The 21,800-nt window shown below is 41.9% G+C and overlaps 1 protein-coding gene across 3 annotated transcripts in view; it reads right to left on the reverse strand.

Annotated features, from left to right (window-relative positions):
* usp45 (ubiquitin specific peptidase 45) overlaps positions 1 to 21,800 on the reverse strand; it is a 45,907-nt gene that overhangs the window by 10,704 nt on the left and 13,403 nt on the right. For 2 of the 3 annotated variants that reach the window (XM_028581575.1, XM_028581573.1), the window contains exons 6-9: positions 19,902 to 20,053; positions 18,420 to 18,515; positions 17,186 to 17,316; positions 2,501 to 2,588 (exon numbers count right to left, since the gene is read on the reverse strand). In XM_028581575.1, the coding sequence (XP_028437376.1) occupies positions 2,501 to 2,588; positions 17,186 to 17,316; positions 18,420 to 18,515; positions 19,902 to 20,053 (467 nt within the window). The remainder of the gene's footprint in view (positions 1 to 2,500; positions 2,589 to 17,185; positions 17,317 to 18,419; positions 18,516 to 19,901; positions 20,054 to 21,800) is intronic. The other variant, XM_028581576.1, reaches the window with a different exon arrangement.

Raw genomic sequence — 21,800 nt, forward strand, 5'->3', positions numbered from 1 at the left:
TTAAAGTGATATTCCTAGATGCAAAACAAATACATGAATTAAAATAAAACTCACTCTGGGATATTTTTCTTGAATTCCCTCTATTACATCCATTAGTGAAATATCAAAGTCTAGCCTATAGCTCAGTTTGACAGGTATGCCTATTATAAGCCTCATTAGTGTAAAATAATTATTGTGCATGTCTAAAAACGTTACCATGTAAATCTCTTAATGAACAGTGTTTGTGTGTGTCTATATGTTCTTCACAGGGCCCACCCATTGAAGGTGACATGGTCAGTGAGTGTGTTGGCAACAGAGCTGTGAAGAGGCACAGCCACAGTAAAGCACCAATCAATAGATAATTGGCCATGGTCTATGTCTGTGGTCGAGACCAGTCAGCCCCCATCGTCCCGGGACCCACGCACTGGAATGGCTATTTAGGTCAAAAAGTCCTGTTAATCCCAGCCTGGCCAGCGTTCACCCCTCAGTCAGCAGTCAAACCAGGCTGAGGCTCTCCTACTAATTAATTACCAGTAACCCCCACCCTCCCTCTCTCCCTCCATAAAGTAACAGCGTGCACTGTCCCACACAGGATGGGCCGAGGGAGGGGGGTTAGAGGGGGTAGAGAGGGTTGCTGGTACAAGGGTGCAGGGGTGGAAACTAAAACGAAGACAGGGCGAAGAAGGACAGTCCATGCCCTGAGAGAGTAATACTTACCGTCTCAGCTAATTGGTGATAATTGACTTGGGCCAAATTAGCATATTTAGATCTCTGATACTAATGGCCAATCAACACAAACACTTAGGGCCTCTAAAAGGTTGGCGACACCCACTGCAAAAATGCCTCCCTCAGAGGCAAACACGCAGGACAGTGTGTGCATAATATTAAAACGGTAAATATGAATTACTCAAATAGGCCTATTCAAAATGAATGGGTTTATTCTGGCTCACTCAGGTATAGATTAATTGCTGTCAGTTTAAGGAAAAATATTCATGTTTGTCCAGTTTTTGGACACGCTACATTAAGAAACCTTCTATAACATTTCATATTTATTAGTAACTAGTTTAATGTTTGCGTTCATTTTAAAAATCATTCAACAATGTAGGCTAAAATGCCACTTGTGCTTGGCTGTATAAATTAGTTTCTGATTGAATGAATAGATGAGGCTGAACCCCCTCCCTCTTTACCTCCTTGATTGGATTGGGAGATGGGCTGATGTGTGTGTGTGTGTGTGTGTGTGTGTGTGTGTAGGAGGGGGCTGTGGGTGACAAGCACAATGGGACGGCCCTGGAGCTCATTCAGCAGCTGTGGGTTTCCCAAGATCACACAATGATGCCGGGTGTGCCACTTGCAAGTCCCCTAAGTGGCACAACTGTCAGTGTTCACAACTTTAAATGGGAATAGGGGAGCTCAGCCTGCGGCCCCTCCTGGGTCTGGGCCTGACCACTAAACACACCCGCTAACTTCTCCTCCTTGGTTCACATAACCACTGGTGGGGCCACAGGGGCCCTGCAAAGGGCTGCTGTAGGGTCTCCTAATTGCCCCGTGAAGGCCTGGGGGGGAAGAGGTTCTCTGTACTTGCCAAAAACATGGCACCATAAGGTTTAAACACAAAACTGGCTAGAGCCAAGATATTGGGATATGTGAGAGAACACAGCCACCCACAAACACACAGCTGAATGTCTTACACGCTACTCAAGGATGGCTTTCAAAAACACACAGAATTCCATGTGTGTTTGACATTTCTTTTTCTAGATTATTTTTTGGGCATTTTTAGGCCTTTATTCGACAGGACAACTGAAGAAACGAAAGCGGAGATAGACAGGGAATGACATGCAGCAAAGGGCCACAGGTCGGAGCCGAACCCGTGGCCCGCTGTATCGAGGAGTAAACCTCTATATATGGGCACCTGCTCTACCAACTGAGCTATCTGGGCGCCCGTGTTTGACATATCTGTTTATGGTGCTACTATCAACTTATTTTGGATATTAGCATGAACACAATTACAGCAATCCAGCAATCCAATTTTAAAAAAAATTGGAAAATAGCAAAATTTTAAACAAAAATACAATTTGCCAAATCAAGAAGAAAACAAATTAAGAGTCTACAGCCATGCTAACAGCTCTGTGAGGCTGCACTTAAGGACAGCAGTGCTTTGAGCTAAATGCTAATGTCAGCATGCTTTTCAGTTACAGTGCTAACATGGTGATGTTTAGCAGGTATAATGTTTATTATGTTCACCATTTTAGTTTTGCATGTTCACTTAGCATTAGAGTGGCTAAAAAATGAAAGAGTTTTAAATCCCCAGATTGCCTCGAGTGTTGTTATAAACCGACTAACTATGTGGTGTCTTCACTTTTAGTAAATTTTCCTATACCAAACGAAAATTAAAACTTGAGCAAAAAAACATGACAAAAGATCCCCACCAAATATATTCTAGACTTACTAGATTCTATAAAAACTATGTGGGTTCAAGCTTTTTACAGCCAATACAGATGTATGTATAAATAAGTAAGCTCACTTTAGTTTCCTCTACTCGTATGGAGTCCAGCAGGTAGTGCAGAAGCTCCTGGCTGTCTTGCTGTTGGTAGCCCTTGAAGCGCGGAGCCCTGGGAAAAAAACAAAATAAAAACATTGATGAAAGTCAAGAAAAATAGTGCGGACCTCCGCCAAGGCATGCTCTATCTCACAATGTTAATACAGTGTGAATTTTCCCAGACGCAAACAAAAGTTTAGAATTATTTGTGTGTCCGCCCTGTGATTTGGATCCGCTGCAAAATGTAATGGGTTTTTCCTTGGCCCATGCATCTACCAAGTTTCCTGAAAATTGGGCCAGCAGTTTTTCTGTAATCTTGCTGAGAGACAAACAAACCAACAAACCGAATCGAAAACAGAACCGGCGTGGTGGAGGTAATAAAGCGATCACTAGTACAACAGAGGTGTTACAGAGCTGAGCAGCGGTATAACAAAGTCACAAGTTAAGACAAGTCAAGTCATGGTTGATTAGGTGTCCATTGAAAAGAGTGAAAGATCAGTTCAACCACCTTGGACCACTCAGATTGTGTAGAACCCCAAACATCTGTATCTAATGTCACCCCCAGGTCTCTATCCCAATTGCTTTGAAGGACACTCCATCTATCTGCCTGGAAGCTGTTCAACAATTTGTAAATCTGGGAAGCAATACTTTCTTTCTGTCTAATCATGTTTTGCAGATCCCCTTCTAATTTTGACAATTTGGGTATACTCACTGTGGCAGTATAATGTTTTCAGTGTTACAAATCTGTGTCTTCAAAAGTTTAAAAACTTGCTCTATCAGAGATTTAACTCACTTTTTTCTCTTTTCAGAGATTCAAACCTGCTCTTTCAGCTTTGTGTAACCATCGTAACTCAAAACCTAAATGGGAATATCACAATAACCTGTATTAGTGATATTTAAGTACTAGAAATCAGAATTAGGTTCGGCTCTTGAAGTGAATTGGCTACGACCACTGTTTGAATAGCAAAAGTATCAAAACATTTATTTTAACATTCCTCAAGGAGTTTAAAACATACATAGAAAATACAACAATCAGAAATCCCCCCAAAAATATAGTCAGTCAGTTTAAAAGAAAAATCAGTCCAGTCAGTTAGTTCAATGTTCAACTCAGTTGAGTTCAGTTCAGTTCCTGTGTGATTTGTTTAATAAAAGGCCTTGTTTCAAATCACTACCCGGGCAGTGTGTGATAACGTTGGAGATCTCATAATCTTATCTGTATGATGTATCCAAGAGCGCGCAGTCCACCAGCTTGGCGGGTTGATGGCCACTGGTTACAGTCAACACTCCAGAATCGCCGAATCGCTGGCTCGCCGTGGAATCTCTCTCTCTCTCTCTCTCTCTCTACAGTTGCAGAATATGCACCCCAAAAAAAAAAAAACAATCGGAGATTCTTTACATATCCAAAGGAAAAAAAAGAATAGAAGAAAAAAAAGTGTAAACAGCAGTTCACAACAACCAAGGCTTCTTGACACTTCCAACTATACCAACGTTGAACGTTAACAGTGTGTTAAGTGGTACGTTTCTCTAAACTTATCTTACTCTGGGCCTGATTTACTAACACTAGCGCGGTTTGCGCTGCATCTGTTTATGCGAGTTCGTTAATAGCGCACGCTATGCTTCCACATTTTGCGTAGTATTTATCAACCCTGACACCCATCAGGCAATCAGCGTCTTTCTCCGCCCACTATACCGTAAATTGAGCTGTAACAAAGCGGTACTTGTGCTATGATACGGCTGAGTGCAGACTGCGATATTCCCACTGCTGATGCTATGACTGTTTGAAATGATCCTGATGCCAGTATATTTGTAATGTAGCGAGGAGTTTAACAACTGCTGGAATGGGATGTGAACGCTGAGTGTGGGAGATTCAATTTAATCTTTGATTTCTTCCAGTAACTCTAATATTGCACGGCTGCTTGATCTGTAATGCTAAATGATGTTGTGTTCACTGACAAAGTGTGATTCTTGTGTTAAAAATATTTTCAGTCTCGCCTATGTCTTCGTCTTGCTCATATTACTGTTGCCATTTCACCAGCGGCATGAAGGTCTACGAGGAAACTCGACTGCGGCTGGTTTAGACCTGCTTTTAAGAGGCGGAGAATTTCCCCCGCAGAATAGAGGTGCGCTCTTACTGACAGTCTTTGTAAATACCACGGAATATATAATTAGGTGCACTTTGCACTTATCCTCCCACCTTTTTGGGTGGAACTCCCACTTTCCCCACGACCCTCCCACGAACGCATATTGAAAGCGCAACTCTCTTCTCGCTCATGTGGCAGACAATCTGCGATTTTACCCAAGTGCGCCCTGTTTGTAAATAGCCCGCATCGGTTACGTCCGTCTTTGCGACCAATTAGCGCCTGGAAACAGGCGCAAACGGCTTGATAAATCTAGCCCTCTGTCTTCATCTAACGATTCACTTGACGAGAGGGAAAAAAAAGGGAAGAAAAAGAGTCTTTGCTCTTCTTTAGCCACGCAACACAGAGTGATTATGCCAACAAACACTATGCAGCGCCATCTAGGGGAATGGAGAGCCACAGCAACTACAATACTTTGGCCCTGTGCATTTTAGGTGGGCTACATCCTCCCCCCCTGAATGTGCATGCGTCTCTGCATTTGATCTGCTCCTAAAGCTGTAAACATCAGTGTGGGATGTAAGTCTAAAGCTTTTGTAAAAGCCTGGTCAAGACCATTCAACAAGGAATGCATAACTAAAGTCAATGGGTTTCCTAACGTCTGGTAAGTCAGCCGGTCGGGCTCTACCCTATGTCTAGTTGATCTTCGCACTTCTGCGTCTTCTTGTTGTTGGGCATCATTCACACTCAAGTCCTCAGGTTCATGTGGCTCTGATTGTTCATCATGGTTTTCTTTCCTCATAGGTTCCTCTTTGTCTCCATGTTCTTTTTCAGGTATGGTTTGCGCCACATCATCTTTCTCAATTCCAAGACTCATCTCATCCTCTTCCTCTCCTATGTCATTAGGAAAAGCATTACTCTCTTTCAGCTCGTGAAGCTCTCCTTTCCAGTTCCCTGTTGGCTGGAATACCTCAGCTTCGGGTCTCAGGCTTGATTCCTCAGGGCTCGCGTCGGGATCTTTCTCTCCTGAAGAAGGCCTAGGGTCATTCTGAGGGATTTCACGGACAACAGTGACAGGTGGGTAAGTTGTCACCAGCATTTCCTCTGGGTAGTCGCAATCAACTTCCTCCTCACTCTCATATGATCTCAGCGGTTCGCCCTCTTCAGATACTGGACTCTGAGCAGGTCGCACTGTGCCTTTCTTTTGCTTATGCTGACTCACTTCTGCTTCGATGGATGGAGCCAGGAAGCCACAAGGTAAGAGCATGTCACGATGTAGTGTCCTATCAGGGCCATCAGAGTGAACAGGTGCTACAACATAGACAGGAGAATCATTTATGTGTTTCACTACTTTGTACACAGTTTGACTCCAACGGTAAGCTATCTTGTGTTTGCCCCGCACTCCAACGTTCTTGACGAGGACATGGTCTCCTACTTCCAAGATGGTCTCTGTTACTTTCATATCATATCTCTGTTTGTTTTTCTGAGCGATTCTCTCACTGTGTTCCACTGCAAGTTTGTAGCTCTCCTGCAGATTTTCCTTGAGCCTTTTCACATATTCAGTGTGAGTGGTTCTGCTCTGCCCCTCTGGGTGTAGTCCGAACGCCACATCAATAGGGAGTTTTGGCTGTCTCCCAAACATTAGATGGTAAGGAGAAAACCCTGTTGTGTCATTTTTGTTGCAATTGTATGCGTGCACCAAAGGCTGTACGTAGTCACGCCACCTGGCCTTACTTTCTTCTTCTAGAGTCCCAAGCATCTCCAACAGCGTTCTATTGAACGTAGATGCTCAGGTATGCCATAGTGAACAAAGAAGCTGTTCCACAATGTCTTGGCTACGGTCTTGGCCTTCTGGTTTGCGGTAGGTACTGCTACAGCATACTTTGTGAAATGGTCAGTTATTACTAGAATGTCCTTTGTCCCGCGGCCATCAGGTTCCAAAGACAGGTAATCCATGCAGACTAGTTCAAGCGGTCTGCTGGTCCTAATGTTCACAAGACGGGCTGTCCTCTCAGCTTTTGCTTTGCGACGAATACATCTCTCACAGGTCCGCAGCTTCTTATCTATGTCGGCAGACATTTTTGGCCAATAAAAACGTGTGCGGACAAGGTCTATGGTCCTCTCAAATCCCATGTGTCCAACTGAATCGTGGAGACCTTCAGTTGAGGATTGGCAAAGCCCAAAATTGGAGCAGTTGTTAACTTTCCAATGACAGTCCTGAATGCTTGTTCACACTTAGCTGTCCACTTCTCAGCAAAGGGTGACTTAAGGTCGACAGTGGAAAAGGGCTTAGTTTTGCACTTCCGCCTTGTCGGAATGAAGCCGGCTGTGAGATCGTTGAGGGGCTTTGCAATTTTTCAAAAGTCCTTGATGAATCTCCTATAGTATCCTGTAAATCCAAGAAAGGACTTGAGCTCTTTAATATTGTTTGGTCTGGGCCAAGTCGTGAGTGCAGAAATCTTTTCAGGGTCAGTTTCTACTCCATTCTCTGAGACAACATGTTCCAAGTATTTTACAGACTTCCTAAAAAAATGACACTTCTCAGGCGATAACTTCAGCCCAAACTCCTTTAGTCTGTTCAAAACTCGCATAAATCTCTCCTCATGCTGTTCAAGGGTTTCTGAGAACACAATAAGATCATCAAGAAAAACAAGGACTTCTTTTTGGTTCAAGGAGCCCATTCATTTCTCCATAACTCTTTGAAATGTGCTTGGAGCACTGGTTACTCATTGCGGCATCCTATTGAATTCCCAAAATCCCATGGGAGTGACGAAGGCTGTTTTGGGCTTGTCTTCCTCTGCCATTTCCACCTGATAGAAGCCTGACTTCAAGTCCATCACAGAGAACCATCTCGATCCTGTCAGAGCTGCAAAAGTCTCCTCAATATTTGGCAAAGCGTATGCGTCTTTGATAATCCGAGCATTACATTTTCTGTAATCAATGCATAGTCGAATTTTGCCACTCTTCTTTTTCATGATTACAACTGGTGATGCAAATGGACTCTCAGACTTTCTTATGATGTTTGCGTCATACAGCTCTTTCAAGTGGAGACGGACAGCTTCGTAATCGGATGGGTGGATGGGTCGCACTCTCTGCTTAAAGGGTGTTGGATCAGAAAGATGGATTTTGTGCTTAACTGCTGTTGTATGTCCATAGTCAAGGTCCACACTGGCGAAGACTGCAGGAATTGAATTCAGCCTCTTTGTTATCCTTGCTTTCCACTCCTTGGAGAGGGGAGAGTCACCAAAATCGAAAGTGATGGGGCTTTCTGAAGCCACCGAGTGCAGTGTGTAGCACCCAGTCGTGGTGCTAGCAGAGGGTGACTGTTTACTCTTGGTTAGGTCTTCACTCGTCAAAGAGGTAAGTGGGGAAACAGATAACGGAGCTGTGAGTTCTGCCAAGACGCAATGTGCTGGCACTGTGACGCTGTGTGTGGTTTCATTCTTGCGCAAAACAGGCACTTTAAAAGATGTCCGTCCGGGGCTTGACATGACATAACTGCAAAAAGTCAACCCGCTTGGTAGATATGAATGAGATGGGAAATCTACCAATAGGGGAGTGCCAGGGAGGCTATTAACGTTCCTCGTATAGCCATCAACTGCCATTTTCTGGCCTGCTGGGATGACTATTGCCTTCTTGTGAAGAAGTTTGACTTTATTTACTCTGTTTTGGTCCTGTGTTTTATTCTTATACAGGCTGCGCAGGTGTTGGATGAGAACAGCATATGCACAGTTTTCAAGGACAGGCCCATCAATCTCCTCATTGAACCCTTCATACAAAACGTCCAGAGCATTAGTGCCAATGAGAATAGAGACATGAACAGAGGCACTTGAATCAGGAACGACGAGGGCTAGTGTGCTAACTGTCTTGGAGTTACCCGTGAAAAAAAACGGGGAAGAGTATATCAATCTCAATATAGCCAATATAAGGCACGGGCTGGCCTGCTGCTCCCTTTACTTCAATGAGGTTATCTAAAGGGCAGATTGGATGAGAAGCTAAGTGGGAGTCATGAAACGACTTGGAGATTGTGGTCACTTGTGAGCCTGAATCAATGAGGCACTCATGTTGAATCCCTCCGATGGTGACGTCAACTAATGATCTTGATCCAACTAATCCATTCATGAGATCATCTCTAGTGGGTCCAATGGAGGAACACTTGGCTTTTTGGTTTTTCCATTTGTTTTTAGGACTACTGTCTCGGTCATTGGCTCCAGGACGTCCCTCTACTGGAGCCTCACCCAGTTTAAAGGAGAGTCTTGCTTTGCTTTCCACTCATCCTGCTTTAACTTCAGTTCCTTGTATTTCAGGTCAACCACAGCCTTGTTCATAGGGTTCTCACACATTCTGGCTATGTGGCCGTCATCTCCACATCTAAAACAGAACCAGGCCTTGGGCTGTGCTCTAGGTGCAACCTGGGGAGTCGCTTGGTGAACTTGAGCCTCAGCTCGGAGTGGGGGTGGATGCTGGCCAGACTCCAGAACTGCAGCCTCACGTCTTCTCTCTTTTTTGGATTTATTGGTGTTGAGCTGCATTTGCAGCTCAGCAACTTGTTTCCTCAGGCTTTCAGTCCCAGATATGTATGCTTGTAACACACTGGCATTGTGATCAGTAAGGCAGGAGAAGTTGGCTACAGTTTGAACATTCATTGAAGATTTTCCTTTGGAGGTCCCCAAATGACGGCTCATATGGTCAAATTTAGTAGCTCTCGTCTTCTTCAGTTCTCAGCTGCAGTAAAAACTCAGCAAAGTTGAGGGGTTCATCAGTTTTCAGCTCTAGTTGAAGAACAAGGTCATGGTCCCAACAGCCGCGCTTGAACTGTTTCAACAGGTGCCGGTTTACATCGGACGGTCTTACCCCTTTCCTCTTCACTGCTGTGCTCAGCAGCGTCTGTAATCTCTGCAAGTAGGTGGAAGCCTTTTCCCCTGGATCCTGGTTTGTGTTCAGGAATTTGGCAAATATCTCTTCACCGTCTTCTACCAGGCCATAAGCAGACTCCAACAGCCTCATGTAGTCTCTGGGATGACCGGATGAACCTAACTGTCTGACGACATCTGAGGCAGGAGGAAGCAAGCTCTCTAATATTCTCCTCCTCTGTGCTTCAACAGAGACATGGTCATGGAACATTAGCTCTACATGGAGTAGCCATGTTTCAAAGTCGGCTTCACCTGGTGGCTTAGGCACTCTGCCAGAGAATGAACGCAACCTCTTGGATTCATTTTGAGACTTTGATGCATCATTTTTAATCACATGTTCGACAACGATGCGCCTCACCTCTGGTGGATTCAACACTTTCTCATCCAGGTCATCAGCTGAAGTGGGAGCGACTCCTCCCTTAGCTGTTGATTTAGGTTTTATCTTCGCTTGCTTGGAAGCATGTGGGGAGGGCTCTGTAACGTCATCTTTCTTCCTAGATCTACGAATGAGGGGCGTCATGCTATGATCAGAGTCAGTGTCGCTACTGCCATCGGAGTCGCTAGAGTCTGTGACAGTCTGTGTGAGTACTTTAATGCTATCAACACGCCATGTTATTTTGGCGTCATTGACATTCTGTATGTCAAAAGGTAACTTGGGCTCAATCAAAGCGTTAACAGTGACAGATTCAAATTCTACAATGGCATTACATTTATCCTCTTCTCCTGTGTTTGGCAGCCTAACTACTTTAGCTACGGTGCCATACTTTAAGGGTTTCAGTAATATCTTTGTCTGTATCAGTGTGAGCAACTCCTTGGACCGCCCTGTCTTAATACGGAATTCCTTTTCTACATCCATGTCTACACTGTAAACAGTTTCACTCAATGCAATCAGCAATAACACTTCACAAAAAAATTGGAAATAAGTCACTGAAGTAACAGTATATATCTAGAACTTTGGAATGTACATTTAACTGACTTGGTCGTGCTCAAAACACTCCTGGCTGGCTCGCCACTTTATGTAACTATCGTAACATAGGAGGAATATCACAATAACCTGTATTAGTGATATTCAAGTACTAGAAATCAGAATTAGGTTCGGCTCTTGAAGTGAATTGGCTACGACCACTGTTTGAATAGCAAAAGTATCAAAACATTTATTTTAACATTCCTCAAGGAGTTTAAAACATACATAGAAAATACAACAATCAGAAATCCCCCCAAAAATATAGTCAGTCAGTTTAAAAGAAAAATCAGTCCAGTCAGTTAGTTCAATGGTCAACTCAGTTGAGTTCAATTCAGTTCCTGTGTGATTTGTTGAATAAAAGGCCTTGTTTCAAATCACTACCCGGGCAGTGTGTGATAACGTTGGAGATCTCATAATCTTATCTGTATGATGTATCCAAAAGCGCGCAGTCCACCAGCTTGGCGGGTTGATGGCCACTGGTTACAGTCAACACTCCAGAATCGCCGAATCGCTGGCTCGCCGTGGAATCTCTCTCTCTCTCTCTCTACAGTTGCAGAATATGCACCCCAAAAAAAAAACGGCAGTTCACAACAACCAAGGCTTCTTGACACTTCCAACTATACCAACGTTGAACGTTAACCGTGTGTTAAGTGGTACGTTTCTCTAAACTTATCTTACTCTGTCTTCATCTAACGATTCACTTGACAAGAGTGAAAAAAAAGGGAAGAAAAAGAGTCTTTGCTATTACATTTTAGTTTCAATGTTTTGATATGTGACAGTAATCTAACCTGATCCCATTACAGCTTTGTGTTACATACAGCATTTACCATAGAGACTTGTCTATCACTTCTGACAGACCCAGGTAGTTACATTTAAACAAACATGTTCAATACCTTACAAGGAAAGGCTTAACAGTTTGTTATATTCTGGTAAAAGCTGAGTCAATGTATAATATGCAATCTACATGCTGCACCCCAGCTGGCAAATTAAACTAGCCTCTGCTTTAAGTTGCACCTAAAAAAGCCTTGTAACTGTAAAGATGACTCTAGCTTTAATTTATTTTCCAGGAGGACCATCTGTTTCCTGCTAAACAGTTAATAAATGTGAGAAATTAGGTACATCTCAAATAAAATAAGACACCTCTTGTTTAATGCCCCTTTTTCTACTTAGTCATTATCTTTGTTGTCTGTCTTCAGACACGCCAATAGGAGAAAACCCCCACAATGCCTTTCTCAACAAAAAACTTTTTACAATTTTGACATGCTTTTGATAAGCATGAAGGTGTCATAATTAAGCACACCATAACTCTCCATCCCAGCAAAAAGTTCAAATTATTTCAATCAATTATTTCATAGATTTGTTTTTAACCTGTGTTTAACCAGGAATGATATATTAGATCCTCATGCATTTTTCTTTGTGTAATTCCATAATTAAAAATAATTCCACAGACTTTCAATCATAATTTATGCTGGCAGGAAGTCACAAAAGGTTCAAAGACAAGGCTCTAAAATGAATAGCCAATTTACACAGTCTTTCTTCCATTGGGTTATCTTGGTAGAATACAGAGGTCCATTTCAAGGAAAAAGTGCAAAAAAAGAGCAAATAATGAAAATCAGTAGTCAAACCACAGCTGAACATGTAATTGCCATTTAGTTGGTGGATATCCGTCCTGGACATTAATGCCAGAGCGGTTAGAGGAGAGGCTCTCCTTGGGTCCGTCCCCTGGCCGTCCGCAGTGAAGCAGATGTGGGGACAGATGCCAGGGGCAGATGGGCAGCCAAGGCTAGAGCCACTGCAACCTGTTGGGTCGAACCAGCCACATAACCACAGGACAGGTTGGTCCGACGGGCACAACTTCACTGGTACTTTATGGATTACACCAGTAGCCGTCAGTTCTTCATGGTGTAGTAATAACAAATCTCCTGTCAAAGAGATCTCTTTTGTGTATTGTGGTTTGACAAGGGTTTTTTAAATGGGAATCTTGGCCACCAATTATTTGACAGATAGCCAGCACCATTTTGATAAATATTTATTAATATACACAGTAATAATATTCACAGCCATTTGTGTTTTCTGGCTGCAGTGTTTTGTAGCCATCGTTTTCATTAATGCTGTCCATTATTGAAAGAATTCACTTTAAATGAATCATCCCTCTGAGACACGCTGACATGTGGCCCAAGAATGGATATCTGTAGTTGGGGGAGAGATAGCCAACCACCTGCCCTCAACACAGGTCATAACCAGGGGGTCTGGAGGAGCCTAAAGTCGTCTCCCCTCCGACATATACAGAAACAATCTCTGTCTCTTCTGCCCTTTTCGTGCAGACATATGGAGGGGGGGAGGGGGGCTCTAGGGGTGAGGATGGTAGATAGCACACATGCAATTTATTCGCCAGCCCCAAAAATGAACAGCATGCGAAGGAATGTTTCCCTCTTGTTCGCCTAACTAGTCTGTCAATCTCCCAAGAGAGAGACACAGAGATGAATATAAAGCAAAACTGAGAAGGACTGAGACAGAAAAAGAGTGAGAGACAGAAAAAGAGTGAGAGACGGACGCAGAGAAGTATAGAGAAAAAAAATGAAAAGGTTGGTGGGGATCAGTGGGAATGAGGAGATCTGGAAGCTCATCCCAGTGGAGAAAAGCAGAAGGGCCCTGTAGCACTGCTCTCAATCTGGCCAATGCAAACAGCTGCGGTGCTAACACAATTAATAGCCGGATGAGTTAGTACCAGACACAAGGCCACACAAGCTCCCCCCACAAACACACACGCACTGTATGAGCAACACAATGCACACAAACACAGTTCATATATTAAATTCATCCATCATATCTCACACATAGGCATACAACAATGATTTACAATATGTTAATAAAAAATGTGTATTGTACAAATATAGAGAACAAAAAAGCTATACACATATCTGACTTTGTTTGGTGCCATGCATTGTACATTTCGTTATTAAATTTCCTGATTGTATCTTTACCAACAATAAAACAGGCAACTGCCTTGTTTAAATACAGGTTTTAAGATTGAGAAAAAAGGTTTACATTACAGGTTTACTGGCTGAATATTCTGCTGGTGACAGATATAAAATGATTAAAAATGCAAAGTCACATTTATGCATGCGATATCATGAGATATTGGTATATTTTCTACTTGCCTCACTAAAGCTAAATAAAGCACAATGATATGGTGTAGTATGTAGACCATACCACATCTTATCATATCACCATAACATACTCTATCATACTCTCATAGCTATACTGTTAAAAAAACAACAGGATTATCATGTTATTTGTATTCTATTTTTTAGGGGAGCCATGTAATAAGCATTTTTGGTTCTGCAGTAGTGCAATATTTGTGTCATTTGCTGCAACTTACACGATTTTAAGGATAAGTATTTGCCACCTTTTCCCTCGTGTCTCCCTCTAACAATGTATTTATCAACTTGTGCTCATTTGCATAGGTACTATTTTTTCCTATTTTGGACATTAAGACTGTCAATATCCTTATTTTCAGGTTTCCTGAAAATTCACAAGGTAGACCAAAGTGAATAGATTCTAATCATCAGATTGTAAAGTTAGAATCCCTTGACTGCGCTTCTCGGCTCAGCATATATATGCGCAAACCAATATTTCTATCACTTTTTTGAGCAACTATGAATATCTGCCTCTTTTGTTCAACATGAAAGTGGTCTTCCTTTTGAGCACATCAGCATGCCAGCCCTGCCTCTTTGAGCGTTTACTGCATTTATGTCCACGTAGATATGTGTGTGTGTCCTGGATTCCAGCCAGAGCACTAGATGAAATATATTGTTGTCCTCTGCTATTTCTATCAGGGCTGTAAGGCTTCCCACAAAAGCTGATAAACAACATTTGAAAGATGTGGGTATGTACACAGCACATGGATAGAGCAGAGAGCCAGCACAATTTTCATGTTTTAGCAATACAAGTTATACTAGTGTCCAGTGGCTGTTCTGAAAATTGAATCAGTCCCTGAAATAAACAGGTGTAGATGAATGCCTCTGTACGGCCTTTTTGTCCAGCTTATGCATTAGATATACATAGAGATTGGATTTGATTCACAATAACACAGGCTGTATAAAAACCTCTGTCCCTGACTTCAGACTCCAGGTGCCCTGGAGGATGTAAATAAATATTTTATTCTTTAATCCAGTGTGCCAACAATGGTAGTTTGGTAGTAAAAGAAAAAAAGCCTGGGTACAAGCTGGGACCCTCTCTGGCACCAGATAGAGTGTGTGGTGCTGACCATCCAACCCACATAGCTTGGCACTGGTCCAAGCCCAGACCAGACCCCTTCCGCTGGCAGGAGGAAGAGGCAGGCTGTGGAGTACTCAGCTGGTTGAGGTCAAATGCATGTGCACACACGTGCAGAAACACACATACAAACTAGGGCTGAACGATTCATTGTTTTCAATTGAAATCTCGATTTGAAATTGAATCGTAATCGCATATCTGGCAGAAAAATTGCAATTAGAATTTTTCCCTAAATCGTTCAGCCCTAATACAAACTATTGGAAAGAGCGGAATAAATAGGCTGAATAGAGCTCCAGTATTGCACATAAACACTCAAACAGGCTCCCATTGTAGCCAGAAATCCTTATTAACCTGCCTGTCAACATCAACATACTGAGAAAGACAGTGAAAGAGAAATGGAAAAGCACTCTCTGCCCCCACAGGCCAAGTGCAGACACAAACCTCTTGGTGTGACAAAAGCTTGCAGCGACAAGTGAGGATGACAGGCTATATTCACAGAGTGTAGCCATCATAAAGGTCACTAAAACGGAGAAAAATAGCTCTGTAAACAGGAGCAGTTATTGACCCTGTCCTTTCAGTTCAAAGCTTTAGACCTGACTGAATGGAAATGAGTTGCTGTGTGGAGGAGTGTATTACCAGGGGATTCCACTAGGCGCATATGTGGCGCACTCCGGTTGTGTTGTGCATTTGTTCAGTCATCCGCCATGCACAATACCACACCAGGAGCGTCTTGCCTGCCCAACTCAGAGATTTTGTTGTGGATTTTTGTGTTTCTACCATAAAAGTAAGTATTCTACATAGTTAAATGGTTTCTTGCATTTAGTCCAGTTATGAACATCATGGAATAAAGATTTGTGGCTGTTTTAGTTGTTAAAATAGTGATGCAATGGGATATACGATCAGGAGTCTCCACAGGGTTGTTATTTTGAAACCTGACTAGATGATTTAGCCCTTACACTTCCTGTCCGGCCTGTGCAACACCCTGCGGCTCCATCAAAAATATAATAAAAACATAATAAATATAATAAAATAACTGGTATTTTTGCATATAGCCCATTCGAAAAATTTCTTTTCAAGAAATGAACAAGTTCACTCAGAACAAAGACTTCTGACCACTTTTTAATTTTTGGTAAAAGTTGCTCAAAGAATTAGATCCCCCCCCATATACAGTATACCTGGATACCTTGCAGCTCCTGTGAAGATGTAGAGATTAAAATAAAGAAAATGAGTTTAAGTGCTCAACTTGATCAAATCTTGGTTCTTTCACTGTTTTTTCTTTTTAAATCAAAATTGTTGCAGATAGATTTTTTTTGTTAATCGACTAATGGATTCAGCTCTATACCTATGCAACAATGGATTTAATTAGAAAATGCTTGGACGTTTTAAAGAGGGCTGTACCATTGTTTTTCTTTTAAAATATCTAACTTCCCCACAATTCTTGTTGTTTGCTACCCTTTTGTATTTGACAACAGTGTGTGTGGATATTTGTGCTGCATATTTGCATTCACTTTATGGATATATAAAACAACATACTGGCCTTGATAAAAGTTTAGTGGTATAAGTGTACCATACTGTATGGGTAATGGGTGCTGAGGCAAAAAGTAATATATATATATATATATATCTATTTAAATGCATGTCACTGGAATAGATAAGCCCTACTTAAAATTAGACGCATATGAATGCATAAAGGTGTGTGCAACGCTTGCTGTCTGAATGCACAATTGCCTGAGGTGAAACCAGGCAACACACACACTTACTTTTTGATGAAAGCTAGGTACCAGAATAACTGTCAAAGCCGCACCAGAGATGAAGGCAGTCATCCTATGTCAAATGCCCTGGTCACCCACCTGCACCACTAAACAGTGCCCCCCCCCCCCATTTACTCAACACATGGGGTGGACCCAACCAGCAGTATACCATGCTCAAACAAGAACCTAGCCAACTGAAAATTCACACTGTTCATAAAAGAGAATAAAACTGTTCGGTTCATAAATGTAGGGCTGTTTCTGCCTGTGACACAGCCTGTTAGACCTCGCTCTGGATCAAATGTGACACAGGTGGCACAGCAGTGTGGCAAGTGGCAGAAAGAGTGACACATCAGCAGCTACTGCTACACACTTAATAAGGTACAGTGCCTGTATTATGTTTTGTGTATGTTGAGCTTTGAGTGCGTCAAAGGCATTGAGCTGGAACCAGGTGCTACCTGGGTCTGGCTGGTTAAAGTGGTCACAACAGCAGTGAGGGGATGAAAGCAGGGGAAAGCTGTGGCTCCTGTGTTGTAAACTGCTATTGTGATGATGGAGAACTGCAAAACTAACAATTATGGTACAGTTTAACAACTTCACTGACCCTGAGATAAAATATATCAATTGAGTCTGAAGCTAGTGTATCATCAAGGGGGATTTTATGGTAATTGATATGAAGAGTAGCGTCTTACTTCTGGCAGAGCTGGTTAAAGAGGATCTTGGGATTGACCGGTCCTTTCCCTGGTTCTTTCATGCTCTGGAGGAAGAGAAACATGGCCGTAGTCAGGGGCTCTGGACTAGGCAGCGTTACGGTCAATGGACTCTGGAATATGAAGAGACCAACTACAATTAAGACATTAACAAAACAGGATCCAGCTTTAACTTAATGTGCCAATACAAGTTATATAATAACAGTTTTGGAAAACTCAGAATTACTTTAGTTTTAATTATTTACTTATATTAATTAGGATGATATTTAAAAAAGTCAAAAGTAAAATAACAAAATTAAATGTAATTTAATTTTTCACAAATGCTCATAAAGAAGTTTCAAATTTACTTCATAAAACACGTTTTAAAATTAGACCGAAAGTTGCCAAAATACCAAAACATTTACTTTACATAGGATCCATTTTCAATTAATTAATTAAAACTATTTATTATCAGAGTCAGCTGTCACTGATCTAATGAATGCAAACGGGGAACAACGTTGAACTAGTCTGCAGCATTAGGATGATCATTTCAAAAGCAAAGTCATTTTTCATTTGTTCAATCTATTGTTTAGTTTGGAGGAGACAACACAGGGTTTTTCCTGCCATTATACAGTGTAGGCGTACCGCCTAAGCTTATGAATGTAAAGACAATCGTTGTCTTCTGCACGAGTGCCGCATGATGGTTCGCATACACAGTGGCACAAACAGTGTCATACACACAGCATGTTGTGCACACGGCAGCAGCTGCAGCCCACACATTAGTGAGTGGAGAGAGAGGAAGGAGTGTGCGTGTAGGTAACGTTATAGCTGTGAACGTAGCAGTGCAGTCTGTGTACAGTTTATCTGCCGGTGAATAAATGCTACAACTCCTCATGACCCAAGCCATGTTCCCTGTCTTGCTTGCTACCTGCTGGTTAAAGTGAAGAGGCTTAGCAGCCACGAAGCTAGCGACAACTTTAGCAGAGGCTAACTAACTTAAGGTGGGCTGACCTTTATGGTCGTCCAGCAATTGTCATTTTAGCGACAAGCCACTCCTCCAAGTTTTGGAGTTTTAGTGATCTCTCCCTTGCTGCAACAGACAACCACTAAGCTTCGTGCAAATAATTGCCTGACGTCACCAAAATGTGCAATTGAGCGTATGAGTTCATTTGCACCTAAATCCCAGGTAAACCCTGCTATAGCTTAAGAAGTAGAAGAGATGGACAGCAGACTGTACCACATTGGTATCGACAGTGGGGCTGATCCTCAGTTTGTAGCCTTTGTCCTTCACTTCCTGGATGAGGTCGATGAGCATGTGTGTCTGAGACAGGTTCTGTGGAGAGAAAAGAATCATTTTAAGACTGTGTTACTAACATTTCATTAACAATTTTCAATCCATCTATGCATTGAATGGCAATGGGTAAAGGTATTGTTCATAAGATCAACAAATGTTGCATGTATTATGTATTAGCATTATTCATAAAATCATTGGATCATCAAATCGATCATAAACAGTGGTTTTACTATTCATCAAATTAAAAGACCAAACAACAATTTTTTCGACAAGAAAAGTGAACAAAAAGTTATAATCCTTCGAAGATATTAAACTGTATTGATACTAAGCTTGTAGCAATCCAATGTCGTCAATTACAGTAAAATACCCTTGTGAAATGTTATCTCCACTGTAGTAGGACTTGGAAAACTTGTGGTGAGTTCATTATTATGAAAGAGGCTTTCAAATCTATCTATGATCTGTGAGTTTGAAATGACGAGAAGGTCCTTGGGTGAGGAGAGTCTGAAGCAGTCAATGCCCCTTCATGTTAGAGAAACATCTTTTCCTTCCCTTTTCCTTGTCACATCCTGGCAATGAAGACAGTTGCTATGGAAAACACACAATGGAGCTGGCATTGTGAATGCAGACACAGCTCACCCTTTGACAATTATGTGTTTTCACCAAAAAGATTGCAATTTTCAAGAAGACAATACAAAAAGACAGGGAGAGGGGAGGCAGAGGGAGGGAAAACCATGTAAAGCGCACTGACTCAAATTTCAATCAACGAGGAAGGCCCCGAGGGTGATGAACAAAATGGCGGAAAAAACCCTGCTTCATTGTTGAAGAGGCATGTTGGTTGGTTTGAAGTCACCATGACACAGCCAGAGAAAACCTGGGAAGGCTCTATAGCTGTGTTGTATGGTGAACATGCCCTGCACACACTGAGTGCCACTAGCGTTTGGGAAGGTGAATGTGTCCAAGCCGGCACTGCATTTACTTTTGCGTTAAATATACTTCAAAATGACCTCAAGGCCAAGCCTGTTTACACTCACTGTCATTGTAAGACTGGTTCACTATAGGCCAGACACCTCAGAGGCAGCACTTGAGTGTTTCCAAATTGTAAGAGGCATTCATATTCATATTGCCATGTTACCATGGAAATCCCTGTGACATATGTGTCATATGGTCTCATTAAATAAAGCAATGACATGCAACCAGGTGATGTTCAGTGAGAAATCCACCTTTGAGAAATGTATTCATGCTTCAGATGTATAATAACCGTGTGCATTACACCAACTTCTGGGATTTCCTACGGTAATTATTTTGACTAAATACTGTAATATAACTGCACCATATTTCATAATGCACGATAAAATGCCCTAAGAGTATAGACACACACACGCACAGAAAATGTTCATGTTTGAACCAACTCATAGTTATACCAACCTGCATAACAGCATTGAAGAAGCAGGTGTTACCAAGGTTATTTATGCCTTTGACAGGGACCAAGGTGCTGTTGATGGCTGGGCTCTTGCCCTTGGGCGAGTCAGTGTAATCTGATGGTTCCTCTTGCAGCTTGATGATCTTGGGTGATGCTCCTGGAACACAGAAAAAACAAAAAAGGTCAGTGATGCAATAATGTATATTTGTAAAATTATTCAATAGAAATACAAGCCTGGAAATTACAGATATATAACGGGGGATATGGTGTGTGGGTGGTCTTTGAAATTGACAAATGATTCTGTTTCTGAACCCTGATTTGGCTTTTACTTTAAGGTTGTTGTCTTTTTTGTATTAAGAATTGGCAGCCAAGCTTCAAGATAGAGCTGAGATGGTGGCAGAGTTGGTAATTTGGTTGGAATTGAGGGTAGAAGTCGGCCTCCCTTAGATTGAGATTGTGGCAGGATACAGAAAAAAATTGGGCTTAGCCTTGAAGCGAGACTAGGGCTGGGAGCAGGGTGCTGGGATGGCAGCTGGAAGGAAAGCTGGGTCATTTGGGAAAGCAGATGACAGCTGTAGAAGTTTCCACTGGTTAGTGAGGTGGGGGTGGGGGCTGGGGTTAGAGAGATGGCTCTCCAGAGCCAGCTGTTACTCCTGATCACCAATGAAAACTAACATTTAACAGTAAATCAGACACAGATGGTCAGAATCTAACGGTGACATACAGATAGTCTGCTGGGGGACACACTAGAGTAGGTAGTGTAGCTGTGCGAACTGATGGTGTGCCAGCATTTAGCAAAAAAGCCAACACCATGATGACACAATACCAATAACAGTGTTACTGACACGTTAGTAGTTACGGATTTGCTTACTAGTAAGGAATCCTGAAAATGGAGATTAGAGTAGAAGAGGGTTCAAGCCCTCATGCACAAAATGTGTATCTATGGATCTGTCAAAAACCATTACCAGCAAGTTTCAAAGGAGCAAAACAACCCTTTGCTGCCATACTCTTTGTACTAGTGATCACATAATGGATATTTCTACGTTTTTCTAAAGTTTGCATTGTTACCCAAGTGCCATAATGGTCAGGAGAGACAAAAATGTACATTAGCTCTAAGCAGCGGTTCATGTGCAACAAGTTATGGATGCCGGCATCAGGTTTTTTGTCACTGATCTGTTGATAGAGACTCCTGTTCTCCTGTAACAACTTACACATTCACATAGAACACTTAAAGTATAATTAAGTCAGAAAAAACAACCAGTGATTAATATACAATGTAGAACAAAATATGCAATTCAGTGTAATGGCATCTGCTAAAACACTACTGCAAATTTCATGAGTTGAAATATGTCTAAGCTGGACAAAATATGGATCATTTAAAGGTAACATTAATTTAAAGACTATTGTAATACTATAGTCTTCAATAAATGATAAAAAGACTTTTCACTGCTTTCTATGTTGAATTGGTAGTTGCAGTTGGGGAAAGAATGGCTGTGTGAACACACTATAACATTACATTCAGAGCGAATGAAGAAATGGAGGTGGTGCTAATGAATTTGTTAGTTAAGGGAGGGAGATGAGTAAGGCAATGAATAGAAGTTAGAAGGTGCTTATTGAGGCATAGAGCTGTTCACTCAATATATTAAAAAGGTTTGACAGATCCAGAAAATCCCAGCCAGTTGGCTTCATGCAGAATATCTTGGGCTCTATGATGAATGACAAGCTCAGTAAAGTAATACATGGTGCCTCTGATCTCTTTGGCACAACATACATTAACTTACAGTGCTGCTCATGAGTATAGGAACCCATGCTAACCTTGACTAAAAAGAGGAATCTTCTTTCAGATATTTACCTTAATGCCTTAATTTAAAAAATTAGGAAAAATCCAACCTTTAAGGACACCA

This window comes from Perca flavescens, chromosome 6 (genome assembly GCF_004354835.1).
Source record: "Perca flavescens isolate YP-PL-M2 chromosome 6, PFLA_1.0, whole genome shotgun sequence".
NCBI lineage: Eukaryota > Metazoa > Chordata > Actinopteri > Perciformes > Percidae > Perca > Perca flavescens.